The sequence below is a fragment of the Struthio camelus genome, chromosome 6 (genome assembly GCF_040807025.1).
Source record: "Struthio camelus isolate bStrCam1 chromosome 6, bStrCam1.hap1, whole genome shotgun sequence".
Lineage (NCBI taxonomy): Eukaryota > Metazoa > Chordata > Aves > Struthioniformes > Struthionidae > Struthio > Struthio camelus.
Genome location: NC_090947.1, coordinates 11774106 through 11795698, shown reverse-complemented (window position 1 = coordinate 11795698; position 21593 = coordinate 11774106). Strand labels below are relative to the sequence as shown.

The following is a 21593-nucleotide window of genomic DNA, read 5'->3' as shown; positions in this document are numbered from 1 at the left end:
GGCCTAACTTAATTTTTACTCAAGTAATGCTAAAGCAGTCAACTTTGCAAATTTTTTAGCCACCCTGTGACCCCTATCTTGCCTTGGAAAATGCTTCAGGGTTGTTCAAGTGTGACTGTGAAATATGTACTTTACACAGGATGTTCCTAAAGGTACCCTCATAGTTAGTACGCGTCTATCTGATCTAGTGCAGTCTGGGACGATACTACTACCTTAAGTAAAAGGGTTTGATGTAGTCTTTCTTACCTGAAATAAATCAGTATGAGAGTGGTGCTATTGAAACTTTAGTAGTAGTATTTAAAGGGTAGTGCTCTCATGTTCAAGCTGTTATGAAATCAACATTACTAGATAAACCGTAAGTCTTACTGTTTTCTTCTGAAGAAAACAATAAGGACTGTAATGACAGAGGTTTTTTTTAGCTTCAGTATTTGCAGTGTGGAGGACTTAAGCTTTGACACGCTCTGTAAAATGATGTATTTTCTGACATGGTGGTTCAGGGTACCTCCCTCAGATAAATGTCAGCATACAGGTGAGCTGGAACCACTTTTACATACAGAGATGTCACTTACCACCTAGCAGCTCCCTCAGAAGAGGAGTTAACACTGGATGATCTTGGCTGTAATGTCTTTTGCCCCCTTCCACCTCTGGTTTTGTAGCGTGCTGCTTTCCAGCTGGCTACCACCTATTCCGGAGCTGTAGGCAAACTGGACAAAACTTGCAGCGTTCAAGTAGTTAAATTCTTACTGAATTAGAATGCATGCCAACAGGAAGAGTCTAAATAAATGCAAAACTGCCCTACGGCAGTTTTACAGTAATAATCCCAGTGAGGTACTGTACTTTATGTTTGAAATGTAAGATTATCACACTACAGGAATCTTAAAAGGCAAGTTATTGTGCAATGACATCCAAACTTACTGAGAAGCAAGTGTTCCTTTATCCTCCATGATAACATAGGTATTTTGGAGTAGTCACATAGCGGGCTGCTGGAGATGGGAAAGTATTTAACGTTTACCACCTACTTACCTTATGGAAACCAAATAGCCTTTCAATGAGAAAAAGATGCAGTATGAAGCAACTCTCAACAGGTAAATGTTTAGGCCTAACACTTCAGAATTTCTTTTAATTACGTCCTCTAGAGAGACAACTTACATAGGATCCCTTTTCAGGGCAGATAATTTCATGAGGTTTTTGTGCATTAGGAGACATGGTGATCCACGGGGGTGCACTGGGGCCAGGAGACACAGAGGAACAGCGGTAGTGCATATCCCACTTACTACTTGCACTACCTACTTTTATCTGTAAGTACTTTTTTCACTCTTCAACCAAGGCTGCACTGCTGTACTAACCTGTTCCCCAGCAGGACTGCACCGAAACGGCACTGCAGCGCTGCCAAACTCACACGCCACAGTTACGTCTCTCTCTCTCTCTCTCTTCCGCCGATCCTACCTCCAGCCTGCGCTTTCAGGCCTTGGACGTTTTCAGCACCTTCAAATCGGGCTTCTTTAATAAAATATTTTGCATGGGTGTACCTGCTAGCCTTTACATAACTGACAAAAGAAGAAGTCACATTTTCATGAGAACTTCTTGGGAATGAGAAATTTGGGGATGTAAAAGAAAATGCACTCCTAGGCCTAATCAAATGGAGGACATAAGCTTAAGTGTCTACTGAATCAACAGACATAGAGAACATTTTATTCTTGCACTGTAAGGCTATCGCTGTAAGCAAGGACAAGATAACTATTACACAGCCAAGGTGATCCATCTGCCATTACTGTTTTTTAGTCCATGGCTGCCTGCCAACTTCTATATCCTCCAGCTTTTACAGGGGAGGGCAGTATCAGCCACAAATGTTCCTTCTTGGCTGTTCATTCCTGTAGGAGTTTAGAATCCTTTCTTCCATTGTTTTCTAGACTATTCCAAAGCTTTAATTCAGGTCAAAAATGTTATGCAGACCTGCCCCACATGATTCTTTGGGGTGATGCAATTCTTCCCAGCCTTTCCTCAGGCAGTCTGATTTTGGAGGAAACAAAGTGGACTGCACCTACTTTTCCTAATTCCCTTTCCTAACATTTCAGAAGGTCTTCCACTAGAAGTAGCTGTACTGTTTTCAGAAAATCTTTTATCATCTTGCCTATGTTACCCTGCCATAATAAGAAGAGGATGAAACTGTTACGTCCTAGTAGAGGGAGAAGAAAAGAAGGCAAGGTGCCTCACTGCACACAAATATTCAATAACACCTTGGGCAAACATTCCACTTTTCATTCATGAACAAGGGGGGCCAAGTTAAAAAAAAAAAAGTGAAATTATTATTGATTTAGTTTTGTTATAAACAACTTGCAATCGAAAAAAAAAAAAAAAGAGAGAGCAGCTTCCAGTAATAAGGGCAACTGGAGAGACTTACAGACCTGAAAACCTTTATTAAGAAATACTACAGATTTCTTTTCTGCAAAACCATGGGCCAGTTCCAGACTGAACCAACTGAAGTCTATTCCTCACTGACAGGTGTTTGTTCTTAGCCAGATTTATCTGCATTTTTGAAGCCCCAGTGTCCATGAATTAAAAGTCAGGGACAAATGGAAATATCAACTCCCCCATTTTCCTGTGCTTTAGATATCAGCTAAACCTTGGAAACATTAACAGAAAGAAAAAAAAAGAACAACGCTGAATTGTAGGGGACTTAACCAGCTAGCAGCGCTTTGGTTTTGTGACTGGCTAATTATAGCATCAATCGCTTCAGAAATTAATACTGGATTACAGCTGATCTAATGAGGTAGTATGACATTTGTACCCTTCATCCTAACGCACCAATTTCTCCTCATGCTGTTAACCTTTTCATGGTGTCTTACACACACTGCTCGAAAGTGCTGAGTTGTCACCATGTGACTCAAATAACTAACATCTCTTGGGCAGAAATGCTGACCTGTAGTTTGGGAATAAAACAGTAACCAACGCAAACTGAATTCACATGCTGGAAGTTAAAACCACCACCTCTGTGTTACTGTGTAACATGAATGGAATGGCTGCTCCTGTCAATATAAACACCCTGGTTAGCCCGTTCCCCTGGTTAGCCCGTGCCTGCATCCAGGCAGGAGGTAACACAATCCCAGTTTTCAGCTGTAATCTGGCCTCCAGAACAAGGCAGGCTTCCCAGTGGATCAAGCAAAGAGAGTACTCAAAATGCACTTCGCTTTCCCATGGGAAATCACAACCAGAGATTTTTCAACCCAGAAGAGTTTCACATACTATCACTCTCACAGGGTAGAAGGAAAAGGAATTACGATGGCGAAACACGTTATTTAGAACAGATTTGCTGCAAGGGAAAAAAACAAACAAAACCCAAAACCCCCTAGCATTCACTCTGTCATGTCGTGGAACTAAGGACAGAGACAGGTACCGGTATTCTCCCTTTTTCAGGACGCAGCCTGCAGCAGAGGCCACGTATATACTGATTTTTCTCAGGGGCAGGCAGGCTGGCCTGCTGCCCCCTGCTGCTCCGCTCTCCCCGCTCCCCGCCAGAAGCAGGGCACCCTCGCCCACCTCTCCCTCCCGCCTTCCCTTCCCCGCAGACAGAGCCCACCCCCCCCCCACCCCTTACCCCCGCAGGCCACCCCAGCCTTACAAAACCTCTCTCTGCTGGTAGCAGGGACCTATTTTCAGCCTACGATAAGCTTAACAGCCCCCCGGGGAGGCCAGGCGACGGCAGCGGGCAGCGCCGGGCCCAGGGCGGCGCGCAGGGAGCGGCCGGCCGCCTCAGCGCCGCCGCTCTCGCGAGACTCGCCCCCGCCCAACGGCCGCTCCCCGCCGCGCGCCGCAGCCGTTGCCCGCCCGTTGTGGCCCCGCCCCCTCCCCCGCCCGCCGGCTGCTGCAGCCGCCGCCGCCGCCGCCGCCGCCGCGCCCGTTCCTCCCCCTCGCCCGCCGCCCCGCCCGGCGCTGCCGCATCCGGGTCCTGGCGCCGCTGTCACTATGGTCATGGCGGAGGGGACGGCAGTGCTGAGGCGGAACAGGCCGGGCACCAAGGCCCAGGTGAGGCGCCGCTGCCGCCCGGCCGACCGCCCCGCGCGCGGGGCCGGGGCCAGGGCAGCGCCGAGGCGGGAGGCGCGCGGCCCGGGTGGCCGTTGGGGCCGGGTCGGGTCGGGTCGGGCCGGGTCGGGCCGGGCGCCCCGTCGGCGGGCGGCTCCGTGCGGGGCCCGTGGCGGGGGGGCGGCGGCGGCGGCCCCGCTCCGCAGGGCGGCTTTGTTCCCGCCGCCCCCGCGGCCGGCCTTGCCCCGCGCCGCTGTTCCCCGGGCCCGAAGAGCGTTTCGGGGCCTGTGGGGCGGTTGGCGGCGGGGTAAGCGTCTGGCTGGCCCGGGGTTTGCAGGGCCCTGCAAGTCGCGTCGCTTGCAGTTGGCTTCTGCCAGAGAGCCGTAGCCTCTCGTGCGGTCACTGTCATCTGCTGCGCGGCCCCAATGCCTGTAGCGTCGGTGACACTGTGGAGCACGGGCGCAAATAACGTGCTATTAACTGAGGCAAAGCGTGCTCTTCTAGGTCTTAGGCTTTCTTAACGCACGGGGTTGTTGTTGTTGTTGTTTTTTTTTTTAATACATGCAGCTGGGTTTACTGCTTTTGATATTAAAATACGAAATGCATGATCGGCGTCTGTGGGACCACTGTGTGATCGTACCGCTAGGCTTTGGTAGAAGCTCTGTATCGTCTTCTCCAAAATACAACTTGGCCTGTTCTTCTGGAGATATAAGTCACCCTTCTCTTACGTAACTTTGGCGCGTTTCACAAAAGTGAATCTGGACTGTTTTCAAATTGCTTCTCTTAATCAAAGTGGAATCACTTTATGCCTGGGTTTTCAAGGTCATCTTGTAATGGTACATCTCAGATGTGTAAGATACGTTTTGCAGATCATTTCAGATATGAAATTATCTGTGAGACTTTTATACAAGATTTACTTACTTTACTTTTGTGTGGAGAGATCCTGGTCAGAAACAGAGGAGCATGTGAATGTTGCAGAAAAATGCCATCATAACAAGTCTTTTCTCCGTTAATTTTTGTCACGCTGTACAGAGGCAAAACTACGTTGTAAATAAGTTTGCTCTATACGTGATTAATTTATGAAGGAAATGGAATAATGTATGCCTTCTGCTTGATAAATTTTGGGTATTCTGAAAAATAGAGTAAGTTGCACATAAAACTGGAGTTGGTAAAATTATGTATATGTTATGAAGCTCCTGTAGGTTGAAGAATTTTGTATATACTGATGAAGTACTACTTTCTGTGTCTATATTCAAGATACTGTAGTACAGCTATTCCGTATGTAAGTACAATTAAGCATACTTAAATACTAGATATCCACTCCTTCCTAGAGAGATGCGTGTATTCTCTCCAGAACAGATTGCCAGGCTTCAGAGTTGGAAGATTTTTATTGAATTATTCATTGTGTCTGCTGGGATGGCTGTGGGAAGCTGATGTACCATGTCTCTGGACACTAAGAGGGAGTAGCACTAAATTTTAGATGTGTAAAACGCAAAGTAAGAAAACGCACATGCCTAGGAATAGCCTTTTTTTCCCCCATGGGAATTGCTGTGGCCTACTGAAGTAGAGCTGGCTTTGAGGCGAAACCTGGTGAGGTTTTTATCATTAACTACAGTAAACACTGTGGGTTAGCAGAGCTGATAACCGTGCAGTTAAGCAGGATACCGACCATACCAAAGAGTGTAGCACCGCGCTAGGCCAACGTTCCATTATTTTATCTCAGTTTAGAGAAGGTGTCTTCAGTGGTGTACTACTGGAATATAGTGAGGTTTTTGTAGTTTAATACCATTTCTGTGATCCCAGTCTCTGCAAACCTTTTGTCTTTTCCAGTCTTACAATGGTGTAACATGTAAAACGGGCACTGTATGCAAATATTTAATTTTAAAAATGCAGGTTACATTGGCGATATAGGAAGATGCGTGGGAACGGTGATATTTATAGTACGCCAAGTCAAATAGAACTTTAACTTTCATTTCAAGATAATGCTATGACATTAGGAGTGCAAGTGCCATTTCAGCCTGCTATTGCCAAGTTTATGTGCTTCTTTGGTTAAGATGTAGTTTCCTGGAATTGTAAAAACTACATCTGCATCTATTTTCCTGCGCTTGTAAGCTTATTCTAAGCAGCGTGCTCACTCCTCCCTGCCTTCTCTTTGTTAAATTGGTTTAAACTCTTTTTAACAGGATTTTTACAATTGGCCTGATGAATCCTTTGAAGAAATGGATAGCACACTAGCTGTTCAGCAGGTATCTGTATTTATAAGAAATGTTGTTTATAAGTATAGTCTCCCGAGTTTTGTGTGTTGGTAAAATACAGGAAGCAGGGTGTGCTGTTTTCCTTCTTGCAATATAGCTGCACAAGAAGGAATTTCCTAAATGCCCTATATCGATAAATTAGAAACAAAAAAACAACAACATAATTTTTAATTTTATATGTAGAAATAACTGGAATTCCCATGTCTGGTTTCAGCCAATCAGATTTAAGGAAAAGGGATTGTCTGACTTTTTCGTTGTGAGAGGAATATTTACAAAAAAGCTATAAAACTTACTTTTTTTTTTTTTTTTTTTTTTTTTACCTTTTCTAATTCAGGAAAGGCATTTTTCAGATCCAGTGTTCTTTACAATATCCAGTATTTCTTACTCTGCCTCTTTTTAAGTACATCAATCTCTCCTTCTCTAAAGTAAAGAAAAATTACTTCTTTCATCTTTGGGAAAGTAATTCTGAAAAATGTAATGTCCTAGGTATATTTTCTTACTATAATTACAAACGGATCTAGAAAATGTGTTTCTATTTTATTTTTTTTCCTCCTCTTAGTATATCCAGCAAAATATAAGGGCAGACTGTTCCAACATTGATAAGATCCTTGAACCTCCTGAAGGCCAGGATGAAGGTGTATGGAAGTATGAACATTTAAGGTAAAAATTCATCTTCTGTCAACATAGTTTACTGGTTCTAAGTTTTGTTAATTGATAGTGATTATGAATCTTTTTGAAATGACAGATTAAAACTTAAACATAATTCAATATTTTCCACTATTCAAGATTTTAGAATTTTGTATTAGATTATTTTCTGAAGTCCCTGGATCTTCTAAAGGTTTATGATGCCCTCTGATCTAGTGTTCTTGGGTTTTTTTTGAAAATATTTGTACTTCAAAAATTGTACTAGCATGTTTTGGGCATGAAAAGACAGCCATGAATTTCCATAGCATTTTCTCCTAATTTCATCAGTTCTTCACCTCTGCTACTGGGAATGTCAGTTCCCTCCCTCCCGGTGCTCCCTGGTGATCTTTCTGTAACTTACAAGAAAATAGCTTTTAGCTGGGAAAGCTAGCGTAGCTATGTCTTACAGTTCTTTTTCTCATTGTAAGGAAACGCGGAACCTTTTCTTCTTCTCTCAGTTTGTTTTATGCAGTATAATAAATGGGTCCAGTCTAGGGGTAGACTGTGCCTGAAAGGTTTATAGCCGGTTAATTCACCCCTACGTTTCTGTTTTAATCCTTATTTTCCTGGCGTTACTTTACTATCCTTGTGTCCTCATCTTTCTTCTTCGGAGCTTGTCTTTTAACTTATTCTTGAAAGTATATAGGATAAAGAAGAGTTTTAACTTGCTCCTAGATTTATACATCCCGAATTTGCATTCTGCTGTGTTTTTCTCTCCTCTGGTCTAGAATAGTTCCAATAGATACTGGGTCTCCTCAAAAGAGGAACAAAAACGTTTATAAAATTGCAACAGAAGTATGTTTTAAGAACTTCCTCTGTCCTTTTCACCCACTGGAAATCATCCTAGATTCATAGACTTCTCACTAAGTATTTGTCACTTTTAGAAAATGTATTCAGATTTTCCTTGGAGGATGGAGGGGCGAGTTGTCTAAGTTAAAGAATGCACTTTCAGGTACATTCTAATGAAAGTCAGCAGCATTGTCCTATTGTCTTCATTACATTTTATCTCAGTTCCAACTTGATTAAAGAATGGTATCTCTAGAAGACCCAATCTGTTGATGATTTGGTGGTGGGACTTCAGCTGCTTAATTGATGTGGGGGATATATTTTAAAAGGATGGAATGATTGCAGGATTCCGTTTTTAAGAAACTAATTTTCTTGAAGTGTTCTTTACATGTTTTATAAATGTTTTTTATTCATATTTATTACAAAAAACGCTTTCTTCCTTAAGAAAGTTTCTATTAAGCACTCCCACTAAATGATTAAAAAAAATGCTGATGCAACTTCTATTTCTGTCAATTTGTAGTTTTTATATTGTGTTAATTCCTAGCATATTGCATGTATGTCTCTTCACGCGTCACATCAAGTGAAATTATGTTGATGGTGTCCTTTAAATATATATTTTTTCTTATTCTGATGTATTTTTTCCTCTTTACAAAAATTGTTTCTGAAAATGTTAGAGATCTGTGAAGAGGATTGGAATGGGTAATCTTGTTTTGTATTAAGTATTTCCTGTGGGGAAACAAATTGCTTGATTTTGATGCTGCTGTGTTCACGTTTCTTTAGGCAATTCTGCCTTGAGCTCAATGGACTAGCTGTCAAGCTTCAGGTAATTCTTTTCTTGATATTTTTATATTGGTATCAGAGAAGGGACTGTCCCTGTATTGTAAGATGCAGTATCAGTTTGCAGAGCTTTCTTGTTCTAAGAACAAGACTTAGCAGTGGTTTCAGAAAAGAGTTTTTTAGAGTTTTAGAAGACTTCTGGCAAATAATCTTTTTTGATGGGGGAAGGGAGCAAGAAGGTGATTTGAGAAGATCAGCTTGCTTTTTGCTGTTGGGTGATTTTCTTAACTGAACAATTGTTTTTTTAACAGAGCGAATGTCACCCAGACACATGTACTCAGATGACAGCAACTGAACAATGGATTTTTCTTTGCGCAGCTCATAAAACTCCCAAAGAGGTATGGATGTATTTTGTAAAATTGACCTCACGAGTGATAGAATTTTCTTGTACAGCTTGGTATTTCACAGGGAGAACATTATGGACAGCCTTTCCGTCAAACAGAACTTAACGTGGCTTAAGAACATCACTTCAGGCTTCCTTCTTTCCCATTCTGTAGTTGGTTTACAGAAGAGGAGGATGAAGTGGGAAGGAGCTGCTTTTTACAGCAGTATCAAAGAGACTTTGCACATCCTTTCTCCTCTCTTAATTGGTGCTGAGACAGCCTGAAACTCGATGGAAGGTCTTTGCTTTACTGGGAGAAGGCATACATGCTGAGAATATGCTGTCCTCTTCAACCATTGCCCTTGATCCATAGCACTAGGCACAGAAGCCTCACTCTGAAAGTGACTGCACGTGCACATTCGTAGGGAAATTAGTCCTAAAAGGTAGCGTACTCATAAAAATGCTTTTCTCAAGCGGGTTATCAAGCATGGCAACAGTAGTTTACCGGAGTGTCCAGTGACCTTAAACTTTGCTCAGATCTCCTATTCGAACTACTTGATAATCATTTTCCTTGCCTTCAGAAGGGCTTTTTTCCTCTGTTGCTGCTGATTATGGTGATAGTGCAGTCTATCGTATCTTTTGTACTTCACCTTCCAGAATAAGGTATCAGTCCTCCTTAAACTTCCTATTGTTCTGTAACCTTTCCCTTAAAGGATTTGCTAAGATGCCTTCATTTAGCTCTGAAGGCCAACTTCCTTTCCAATCCATACTTCAACCCTCCTTTCCCCAAATATATTGGCATGCAATGCGTGCATTTTACTTCGGCAGATTGGAAACCTTGAGGCTGCTTTTCTGTGTTCTAGTCAGTGGCTTTATATCTTAGAGCTATAAGCAAATAGATTGACCACATTCTACCTGCACAGTGTTCCCATCCGGAGAGAAGAGGAGGTAATGCTGCTTATCCCTGAACACGTATCATTAATTTGCTGTTTTGCATTTTGGTAATGGCCATCAACTGATGGTCAGATAGTGTATTATGCACCCTTGAGCGACTGCTGCTGAAAATATGCAACTATTAAGTCTTCTTTAAGCTGGGGAATGACAAAATATACAGATGTTCCTGCTCTCTCTGCCAGTCCCAGTTCATCTTTACTTTTTTTTTTTTTTTTTTTTCCTCCTCTGCGTACCCGATTTCAGAGCCAGGGGTTGGCTTATTATATCCTTAGTCAGGTTAATGTTTTAATTTGTCTTTGTTAAGGTAGAAAACATTGATGTATTTAGAGGCAAGAATTTTTTTAAGTAATCTTTTTTGATCGGGTGTTAATTTAGGCTATTCAAGAAACAGTTTAGCAGCTTGACTGTGTGGAAAACAAATGAACTGTAAAGTAAGGATTTCCAATATACTTCCAGTACAGTATTCTTACTATGTGGCTTTACTAAGGAGATGCGTGAAAGGCACTACTTGTGTGCCTGATCGCATTTCCATAGTAACGTTTTTTTCTGAAATAACTGACGTGGCTTATAAAACAGAGAGGAGAAATGGCTCACTTGCAGGGAAACGTAGTCAGACCTTCATGGGAAGCTATGTGAAACTTCTGGGCATAAAAATGGGTAGGGAAGTTAAAAGGATTCTCCTTTGCAGTCTTTGTGCATCAGGGAACATAACTCAAACTGTTTTTCTTTAAACAAGCTATATGACTATGTCATGCATGCACTCGTGTGTGTTCACTCTCTCTACTTTCGTAGTGTCCTGCTATAGACTACACTAGACACACACTTGATGGAGCTGCATGTCTTCTGAATAGCAATAAATACTTCCCCAGCAGGTAAAAAATACTTTTTCGGAGGGAGGGAGGGAGGGAGGGAAGAGAGGGAATTGGTGTCACCTAAACACTTACAAAAAATACAAAGAAATGCATAACACGTTTTCCATAGAATCCTGCTAAAATCCTGCAGTACGCGTCACTGTTGTTTCTACAGCTGCCGTCATTTTTAAGCCTAGGAAGAATTTCTGCCTGTTGAATTAGTTTGCTATTTACTGGAGCAGACAAGGATGTTTTTTAGGTGGAAACAGGGTTGGTTTGTTTGCTTGTTTTTCTAACATCAGTGTTACTAAGGGGTTTCCACTGGTGGCGCACCAGTCTAAATAACAGGAAAGCCTTTAGAGAGATGCAGTGACTCAAAGAACTTACACATTACTCCACTGAAAAGCCTCCAGAAGCCAGTGTTGATCTAACGTGGGGCACTAGTGACCACAGAAGACAGAGTGCATTCAGTGGGTAGCCCGCATGTCAGACCATGGAAACATAACTGGAAATGTCAGAATTGTGCTTCTCTGGGAATCCTGCCTTGGCAAGGAGGTACAACTGGAAATCTTTTTCCCTTTGCCCATCGTTGCTGGAAACCAGAAATCCAGCGATAACGTGAGTAACTGATGATGTTTCTCAACTAGAGGCAAAGCCTTTTTGTAGTCAGAATACAATTTTTAAATGTGCAGGATGCACCAACATTTTTACTATTGCAACAATCAGCAATTGCAGACACAGATACCTCCACCACTTAAATCTAAATTTTATGTGAAATTACATAGTATAGCTTAATAACCAGAATTGCAATGACTACTGAAATACATACTGACATGAATTTAACTAGATCTATAAAACTGAATGTTTTGTAACCTTTCTTCTGATGCTTACAGGGTTAGCATAAAGGAATCCTCTGTAGCCAAACTAGGATCAGTGTGCCGAAGGATTTATAGAATATTTTCACATGCTTATTTTCATCATCGGCAGATATTTGATGAATATGAAGTAAGTTTCCTTTTTACTTCTCAAGCAACGTGTATTTTCTTTTAATGTTACCAAAATATCTGCCACCAAATGAGGTACTGATTATCATAAATTACATTTTTATAAGAACAAAAATTCCATGGCGTAAATTACTTTGGCCTTCAAATTTAAGATTTTTTTTAAATATGTATTATAGTTTATTTACATCACTCAGTTGCTTATGGTTTCTCTCGTTTGAATAAAAGGGCAGAATTTACGAGTTTTTATACAAGCAACTCGAATTCATCTTGTTCTAAAGATTCCTGGATGCATTCAGCAGTTGGTATAGTTTGTACTGCTTATGTGTTTCCTGTTTGTATACACGTTACACAACAGTGTATATATATATTTGTGTGTGTGTGTGTGTATACACATATACACACATACGCACACACACATACATACACATACATATATTAAAAAAAGTATATAAACACTGTACTTTTAAAACCATGAAGCAACAGAGAAACTAATGGCACCCTGTGCACCTCTAGTAACTTCCAACTTTTTTGACTGAAAAATAGAAATCCATAGATAGAAGATTAGGGGTATAGTTGGAAGTAAAAGGAAACCCCTTGGCATATTCAGTTTAGACTGTTGGAACAGATATGGAAAGAGTTCTTTTATAATTTAAACTCCTCTTTTGGATAGGGAATCAGCACTGCATTGATACTTGAATATATTCTTGTCTAAGCACTGTTGAATTGAGCTGTGACTTAAGCTGTATGCTTTAACTTCAGTAGGATTTTTTTGCTTATTGCAGTAAATACAAGCAAGCAGTAAAGGGGAACATGTAAAGTAACATGACTTTACCATTTAAGTATTGCTACTTCTTTCTAAGACTTGTAATAAGGCAATTTACATAAGAGCAGTTGTTTTTTAGTGTGTTCTCCGTTGTTTAAAATACTCCTTCTGTGTGTATTGTGTCTCCCCCCCGCCCCCCCTTTTTTTTCATCTCCAGAACGAAACCTTCTTGTGTCACCGGTTCACAAAATTTGTGATGAAGTATAATTTGATGTCCAAGGATAACTTGATTGTACCAATTTTGGAAGAGGAAGTGCAAAATTCGGTGGCAGGAGAGAGCGAGGCATGATGGGAATGGTGGCACAGAAGCCTGTACTGAACACATGCAACACATTAATTATGTACTGTATATATCATTTTAGACACTTCAATCACGTATCCTCCTAGCTTTGTTTAGTATACTTTTTTGTATGCTGTGTGCATTGCCTTTTAATACGGGAAATACTTTTAAGTTATTCATGAGCTGTATATTCATCAATGTGGCACTCATGGTTTTTAAATAAAAGTAGTAGTATCTGTTTATAAAGCCTGTTAATAAAAGAATTTACAGTTCTCTAAAATTGCTGCTAAACAATCATTGAATCACAATCCTGAAGATGTGTCTGATTGGGTGGGGGAAAAGTGAGATTAAGATTTCACAGCAAGCCATTTCCTAATGCAGTAGCTGTATTAGCCTTAGTTCAGAGTTTATCAACATATATAATTCTGCAGGAAGCTCCTTACAATGTAGCTTATTCCTACTTTAGCTTTTATTTTTTAAAAAGAGTGCTTTTATTTTGAAGACTTACTTTTGGATGTACATATTCCTGTATATGTATATCTTAAACACTAATAGGAACTATAGTATTAGTAATACCAAAAGGATAACTTCACTATGCTATTGAACATATATGGATATATGTCTGACATACTTTCTGGACTTTGTTTTAACAGTAGAGGTTTGTGTACATCAGAAAGGGGACGGTTTCTGTCCTGTTATGCCAGAATTCTGTTGTTCTCCTGTCCACAACTTCTCTAAAAGAGTAACTGTGGCAGAAAAGACAATGGCTTATACCTGTGCATATGTATGGCAACTGCTTACAGATTATACCTCAAATAAAAAAATCACATTACACTACATAACACACTAGCGTAGTCTTTGCTTGTATTCCTAGCAAAAGCATTCCAAATACTTGAAAAATTGAACCTGACTCTTTGCAATAGTTAATCATATTTTCAACCTATGTTACTTTGCTTTCATCCACTCACCTGAATTATACTCTGTGAGATACGAAAAACAGTTGGATTCACACTTCTGTTCCCCTTCAGATGTTTATTTCAAGTTGTGTTTGCAGATTTGCAATAACTGAAAATTTCCATGAGTGCTGCTTAACTATGTCATGTCTAAAATGATAAAATTAAATGTTTTAAAGATGAATATAGCGGACATACTGCTAAGTGTACATGAATGCAGGGTCTAAAAGCACTAGCAGTGTTCTTATGTTAGATGAAGTTTGCTTAGCTGTTTAGAAAGTTTTAAATTTAGCTGAGTCCTCCTCTTAGAGGTTGCCAGGGGCCCTCTTTTATTTGTTTGAGCAGGTCAAAATTGCCTAACTAAGCAAGTTTCTGTAATTTACACTTTGTCTTATGCTTATGTGGAAACAAGGGAATCCACCTATTTTTAAGAAGTCTTTTTTCATACTATACTGAACATGCCTTAATTTTTTTTTTTTTTTAAAACAAATCAAGCACACCTCAAGCAACTGTACCACCTGGATGTAAAGGGAATCTAAACAATGAGAAAATAGAGAGACGAGGCTTACAAAGTACTTAAACAGCTGTACTCTTCAGCAGCTCTTTTTGTCTCATATTTATCATTGTATATAATTGTCAACAAGATAATTGCATGAGATGTTGTCTGAGTGAAAGTAGCTTTAGTTATTGTCTATACCCTTAGTTATAATTTGCCTTGTAGAGACCAGGTTACTTGATTTTCATATATATTTTGAAGTTTGTATTGCAGGTAGGAAGACTGTATTTTTGGAGGAAGTAAAATATATTCAGTTCTGTTACAGTCTACTGTAGGACCATCCATGGCGTCATTTGTTTGTACAGTCACTCTGCACGCTTATATTGGCCACGGTGACCAAAACAGGCAAAAAGGTGTAACTGGTATTGCTAACTAACTACTCTAAGAAACTGAAGAAAAGGATGTGGTGCTCAGGACTGCATTGAAACTTTAAACCTCTTCTTCTCATGCTTTAAGAATTTCACTTCAAAACAAAACCCTGGAACTTTTAATCCTGTTCGTTCTTGTTCAGATGTGTATTGTAAAAATGACTTACTATACTGTCTAAGCTGAATATATAAGGCCTAAGTGAAACACTGCTTGTATTTTCCCTTGCTGTTGTTTACACGAGTACTGCGTACACACATGTGCCTGAATGGTACCATGAAACTTCAGTTAGCCTAAGTAAACCATTGATTTGTCTAGTAACTACGTTAACAGGTTGAATTTACACTCTGCATAATAGGGAAACGGAGGCTGTCTTTGAATGATATTGTAAGAAAGACAAAATGAGGTTAAAATTAAACTTTCTTTATCCATACCAGTATATTTTCATAAGTGATTCTCATTTTTCATCATCTCACCAAAGAATGCAGGCAACTGAATACTTCTGAGAGAAAATTTCGTGCTCTCCCATCTTTGGTATGAGGCATGTAGACTTCGTTTTTTTTCTTTCAAAAGTAGAGAAATATCATACTCAGCATCTTGAAATTTCAAGCCAGACCTCAAATTTGTACTTTGCTCAGGATTCAGAAAATGCTGCTTCTAGAATTTAAAAGTTCGTTAGTTAGTGAGATCCAGAAAAGGAACATTCCAATACCCCAATTAAGCACATTATTGTCAGTATGTCATGTATGCAAGCGCCTATTGTAAGAAAAGGATAACTTTCAAGGCACTTTTCCCTTAGCTATCACTGCTTTTCCTGATGCTTGGCTTGCCATACCTTGCAGCGGTTAGCCACAGTAATTTTGCTACTTCCAAAATTTTAATTCTCTTGGTTGTTGTCAGACTTTCTTCATCTGTTTAAACAGACGAGAATATGTCATCGGACCAGTTTCTCTAAACTTCTCTTTCAAGTTATGCTTACCTGTAGTTAAGGGTGTTCACTTACTTGTTTAATCGATACTAATTGTCTAAACTCTGGTTTCTGAAAACCTAACTCCCAACACTTTCGTCCTGTAAATTAAGCCATAGCAAATTGTTGAGACAATGACTTAAAGTTTTAAAACCTGATGCGCTTTTAATAGATGGTTATAAATCTAATAAGCTTTGCCTAGTGTGTCACACATACAAACAAGGCTTAGAAAATACAATTCTAGCCTGAGGAAAGGTGTTCGTTGAGATCTAACCAGTTTAGTGTTTGAGATGAATATAATGAAGAAAGCGATGGCTCGTTTGATCAGTGGGAAATTGAGATTGCGAAATGAGATTTTGTCTGATGATCCAAAGTTTCTTATCAGAAATTAAGGGCCTTTATTGTAGTTGCTCAGGTATGTAATAAACTGCTGCGACAACTACGAACTAGGCACAAAAAGAATTTTTACACTGGATAATTGCTCCCTGCCTGTAAATCTTATTAAAGTATTTTCTGCCCAATCAATTTAAGAACCAGGAAGTAGAGAAACAGTCTTAGGCAGAGGTTCAGGAACAGGCTTAACTGCCGCCCATCTCTACTGTTTGTAACAGTTCTAGGGCATTTCCGGTGTCACATACAGGTAAGGGACTCTCCTATTACAGTTCAGACACACAGGTTCCTAGCTGAAGCTGTTATTCAATAAATTAGTTTATTTACATTTTTTGTCAGAGAATGCATCCATGCTTTAGGTTTGACTTGCAATTATTTCTTCCAGTAATTGTATAAAAAGACACAGGATAACTGAGTATGTGAAATACATGCTGCTTAAATGAAAACTGAGTAAGAACAATATATACAATAGAAACATATGAAATAACAATAACTTGCCAAAAGGGTTACTCTCCCTAATTGAGAGCTGTTCTGCTTTACAAACTTCATTAATAGAAGGTGCTGATCACAGTACAAATGAAGGCATACCTTAACATTTCATTTACTGTTCTTACACAAATTAGAACAAGTAGATTAAATTAGAATCCCCTGTACTCAACATACACCCTCCCCTTTTCACTTTTGGAAAGATATAGTTGATTTTCAGAACTTTAACTACACAGGAAGGAAGAGAAGATTATCCATCATTTAACTCACAAGCTTTTTCATTTTTTTTCTGTTTTAACATCTCTGCCCTAAGAAAATGGGGTTTATTCTGTGTTCTTAAATTACTGCATGACGTCAGATAATTCACGTGCAGTACACACTAGGAGATGTGAGCAAGTGACTTTGTTTCCCTGATTTTTGCAGGAGGGGCTTCCCTTTGATTTTTGAAAGAAAGAGCTCTGCAGCAGGAAAATACTCTCTCTCAGCTGTAAACTCACAGTGGTTATGCTCAAGCCAGTCAACCTAGCGCCAAAGAACCGGTGCTTACAAGAAGCAAAAAGAATAGGATAAATATGCAGTCACTCATACCAACTTTTGCAGCCTCCAACAGGTTCTAATTCAGTGACTTGCAGAGGGAATAAGATGGATTTTTTTCCTTTCAGGAATTTGGTCACTTTTTAAATCCACGTCGTTTTATACACGGTGTCCTGCGGCAATGAGCTCCACAGTCAGCTGGATACAGAAGTATCTTTTAAGCCTGCTATTCACCACTGTCACCATTCCCTTGAGTTATATCAAAACCATGCTGAAGAATTTATTCTGTTGCTACTCTCTCTCATGCTTATCACCTGTCAGGTTGCCATTTTTTCTGGGTGGGAGACCTGTATTTCATTTGTTGCCCATACAGAGCCTAAATGTAGTAGCTCTGTAAGGTGAAAGACAATAGACAGCTAGGAGAAAAATCTGGATTAACGTTTCTACAGCAGGGATAACTTTATGTACTGCATGTAAGATAAACGGCATTAAAAAGTCGGATACCCTTAACTACAGAGGAACTGCTGACTGGGTTTAGAGGATGCAATTTAGCATTTGTAGACCGAGTAAGATTGGAAAAAAATTCACAGCAGTTCCATTCAAAGCCTTATTATCACGAGAGTCAAGAGGCAAGGCCTGAAGTACCATTAAACCTCTGTATACTGAAACGGAATTTGGCTTTATTTCAGTTTAAGAAGGAAAGCCTGTCTTTAAAGATGGAGATATCCTAAAAGGTACCGATGGACATTCGTAGCATACTCGATTTCTAAACAGTCTGTTGTCCCAAAAGGGAATCTCCGTTGTGGACATCCCATTAAATGTATGGGAAAAAGCCCTTTTTAAAAGCACGTGGATACTATTTTACTTGAATTTTCTGCATTCTCACCAGCTGTTGTGTTGCCAAAAAAATAAATCTGTTAGCAGTTAAATGATTCTTGTCATGCAATACATGTATTCTAGAAAGATTAACTGCACTTAACTTAGAACACGGCATTATAACCTGTTATATATATATAGCTGAACTTTGGTTGTATTTTTTATTTTAGGATTCACTAGTGCTCACTACGTTAAGCAGGGATACTGCATCTTTTTATAAAAGGTCAGTCATATTTCTGATATACTTCAAAAGCTCTAACTTTGAACATTCAGAGTTCCTAGTTTTTTGACCAATATATTTTTTCATACAAGTAAAAACTTGTGAAAGCAGAAACCAATACTGAAGCCCCTACACACACGCATGCGCGTACACACAAAACGTGACAATAGCTTTCTGGTAACTCGGGGAAAATACTTTTGGAAGTGGAGCAACACATTGCAGCTTGCACAGCAAGAGCAGCTGTTACCTCATGTCAAATATGCCAGAGGTACTTGGTTTTCTGCCAGAGACAGACCACGTCCTACTCACAACGCGCCCGCTGCTGCGGCTCCGCCAGCCGCCCCCATCACCCTCAGCCCCCGCACGGCGGCTCCTGCTGCCCCGTGGCACCTCTGTGGCTCCTGCAGCAGTCACCTACAGAGGCTGGCACAGGCCGCCAGCAGTTTTTCCTCCGTTCAAGTGAGCAATGGGAAGCCGCGCTTTGCAGCCTTGTGTAAAGCAGCCAGAGGTGGACGAGGTGAACAGGAGAAGCTGAGCGGATGTCTCCAGCTCCAGGGCCACCTTTGCAATTTTGGAAAAAGGCCTGCTACAAACAGAGGGGTTAAAGGTGCTCTTCCACAGTGAAAAACAAACCGCAAACCTACAAGAGTTTTATAATGAAATTGGGAAGCAACCCCAAAACTGAATTTACTTCAGGCTCCCACTGTAACAACCGATTTCAAGCAAATGGAAAGGGTTTCTTTTTTTTCCCTCCAAAAGTGAACTGAAATAGTACTGCAGCTGTGTACTACTTGTGTTTGCTTACTATAGCAAAGAACTTTTGCTTACTCTAATAAGCAGCTTCTGCCAGAGTTATTCTCGCACGTTCTTCCCGTCACTGCCGTCGCACGCTGAATTCTGCCTTCCTGCTCACCGCGCAAGGGTGCTCTTTCGGAGTTTGTTATTGCTACTCCTGTCACTGCCTTAATGTGCCCACTGCGTTTACGGCCAGCATCTCTCCACGGCGGCAGAGAGACTCCCACAGCAGTCGGTGGACTATCACCCCAGGGGAGGGGCGTTTTGATACCTGTCTGATGTGCACCCGCTACTGCAAACGTAGAGAGAAATGCTGTGAACACATTCGTTCAGTTCTTTCCTGCGTTCTTATTTTGACCAACTTAAATTCAATTAGCTTGACAGTGATAAGCATTTAATTAACATGATTAGTGACTGACAGTGGCCCATCTGTAGCCTGTGCTTCTAACGCGTCTTGAAAAATACAACTTTCATTTGTAATCACCTTTATCTTCTGCACACGCGTTTGTCTTCAACTTCTTCTTCCTTTGACTTTTTTTTTTATTAAAATTTGAAATTTTCATTAGTTAATAGCAACTTCTTACAGTCAGTAACTAAGTTACAGTACTTTGTGTGAAGACGCCAACACTGATCTGAAAGATAAGGTGGAATTTCTTTCTCTATGGCTTCTGCTTTTTTCCCCAGCTACAGTAGCAGATCAGCCTAGACAGAAATTCAGTTATTGCAAAACGTAATTTCAAGACAGCAGCATAAAAATAATTCCTATTCATGCCTCTCCCCATAGACCTGCGTCAGCGTTAACCTCCCTTAACGCAAACAGCTCCTCCCTGCTGATGACTGATGCACAGTAGTTTCATCATTTCCTCTAGACGTTCTTTCTAGAATTGAATGCAGTTGAACACACTTTATCCAGTGTGATATACGTTCAGCTAAGATACAATTTTTATCTATACATCAGCATACGTGTATATGATTCCATTAAGTTTTGCCTACTTCTTCCCCACACATGTATTGCGCACCTTGCTGTCAGTGCTTCTTACGCAGCTTCTCAAATGTCTTTTGTCGTGGAATGCAAGTTATCTTTCAGAAGGTGAGTGGTTCTTAATTTCCACTCATGAGTACATTATGAATACATCATTATACAAGCTATATGCTGGAATAGCTTCTGGCTTAGGTGTACAAGAAACATCCTGCACGGTGAAATTAAATTACAGGAGATGTGTCTGCCCACAGCCTCCCAGAGGTTTTTCTGTATGTACCAAGTCCAAACATAAATTATTAACTTTCTAGCACAAGACTGACATTTCTTTTCCCCAGGCTTTTGAACTTAGACAGGGCAAGTACATTAAAAGTTACATTAAAACTTAAGGACAGCCAGATAGTTCATTTGTATTTTTTTCAGCAATATTTACAACACTCTTAAAAAAAAAAAAAATACCACTCCTCCAACTTGTGGAAAATACTCAACACGCCCATTTCCATTCTCTCTTACAGAATACAACCTGTCACTGATCTGCAGCATTTGCTTCCTCGCTCGTCCAAAGCATTAACAAAGAAGTTAGCAGAGCACCCAGTCATGTAATTATTCTATTAAAGAGAGACTTTAGAAAACCAAAGTATTTTGCAGTAGTATTATTACTATAACAGGATTAACACAACAAAGAAAACAAATATAAAATGAGTCTGGGAAAAATCATAGGGATTATATCACTGCATTAAAGTAATATGATAAACTTTTTTTTTTTTTTTTTTTAAACACTCGTATGAATTATGTACAGGTCCATCTGATTCAGTTACTTACTTTATCACATACATGTGACCTGAGTGACTCCATCTTCCTGGTCAAATTGTCCATCATCTAGTTCCCTTAACACTCCATCACTGCTGCTGAATCCCGGAAAGCCCCCATACTGGGACGATCCCTCCTTGAGCCAACATTGTTTCGAAGGAGAAAGATGAAACTCATCAGGTGGTGGACCAAGTTCCACAGGGTGAGAAGTAGCTGTGTCTAATCCAACACTTCTGCTAGAGATTTTGCCTTTTTCCTCCCCGATAACGTGCCTTAAGGATTTCTTCTGAAATACAAGAGAATGTTTAACTGTTAGCTTACTTAGACAAAAAAAGTCAAAGGTGAGCTGCGTTTTAACATAAAGCAGCACTTCACTCTCTAGTTTAAGCTATGAACTCCTCTGGAGAAAAAAAAAACCCAACAGCTACACCTTTGTTCTCTATAAATAAATTTAGAGAGCGACAAGAAAGATACGAGACGTAGTCAAAATTCCAGAAAGCACAAATAAATGCTAAGAAAATGTCATTACTTCAGCAACACTTGATACTTGTATATTAACTTGGCAGATCCAGAATGATTTACAAGTATTAAACTATGCTAAATCAGCTGTTTGAAGAAAGCCTTATTTCTGTGGAGTAAACGTGTCTAACACACCCCGATTCCAACCCTCTCTGCCATACGGCGGCACAGCTCCTGCGGTTGGCTTCCTCTCCGCAGCAGAGGCCCCTCGTGCCCCCGGGGGTGCGCGCGTGGGCGATGCAGCCCCCCCACCTCCAGCTACGACTGTACGCGTACGCTCCCTCTCCTCCGAGGCGCTATCACATGTGCGTGCCACAAGACATGAC

The 21593-nt window shown here is 40.4% G+C and overlaps 2 protein-coding genes and 1 long non-coding RNA gene across 6 annotated transcripts in view; 1 reads left to right on the top strand and 2 right to left on the bottom strand.

Annotated features, from left to right (window-relative positions):
- Positions 1-569: 569 nt before the first annotated feature.
- LOC138067622 (uncharacterized) lies at positions 570-3756 on the bottom strand. Its single transcript, XR_011141849.1, has 3 exons — positions 3625-3756; positions 916-983; positions 570-704 (listed from the first exon to the last, which is right to left on the bottom strand). It is a non-coding gene; the product is annotated as an uncharacterized lncRNA (long non-coding RNA).
- Positions 3757-3819: 63 nt separating this feature from the next.
- Positions 3820-15124, top strand: MOB4 (MOB family member 4, phocein). Its single transcript, XM_068948233.1, has 8 exons — positions 3820-4023; positions 6204-6266; positions 6835-6935; positions 8526-8568; positions 8834-8920; positions 10651-10730; positions 11603-11714; positions 12694-15124. The coding sequence occupies exons 1-8, from the start codon at positions 3964-3966 to the stop codon at positions 12823-12825; spliced, it is 678 nt and encodes a 225-aa protein (XP_068804334.1). The 5' UTR covers positions 3820-3963; the 3' UTR covers positions 12826-15124.
- The window catches only part of RFTN2 (raftlin family member 2), a 41082-nt gene continuing 34587 nt past the window's right edge, over positions 15099-21593 (bottom strand). Inside the window, exons 10-11 of one of the 4 annotated variants that reach the window (XM_068948232.1) lie at positions 20761-21034; positions 15099-19251 (exon numbers count right to left, since the gene is read on the bottom strand). In XM_068948232.1, the coding sequence (XP_068804333.1) occupies positions 20765-21034 (270 nt within the window). In that variant the 3' untranslated portion in view covers positions 15099-19251; positions 20761-20764. Of the gene's footprint in view, positions 19252-19533; positions 19662-20576; positions 21035-21593 lie in introns of those variants that run through there. The other 3 variants (XM_009681431.2, XM_009681425.2, XM_009681442.2) reach the window with 3 other exon arrangements.

Coding starts and splice junctions, on each gene's coding strand:
- MOB4 (XM_068948233.1), top strand. CDS start 3,964: ATGGTCATGGCGGAGGGGACGGCAGTGCTGAGGCGGAACAGGCCGGGC. Junction 6,936..8,525: donor TGGAAGTATGAACATTTAAG/GTAAAAATTCAT, acceptor ACGTTTCTTTAG/GCAATTCTGCCTTGAGCTCA. Junction 11,715..12,693: donor AGATATTTGATGAATATGAA/GTAAGTTTCCTT, acceptor TTTCATCTCCAG/AACGAAACCTTCTTGTGTCA.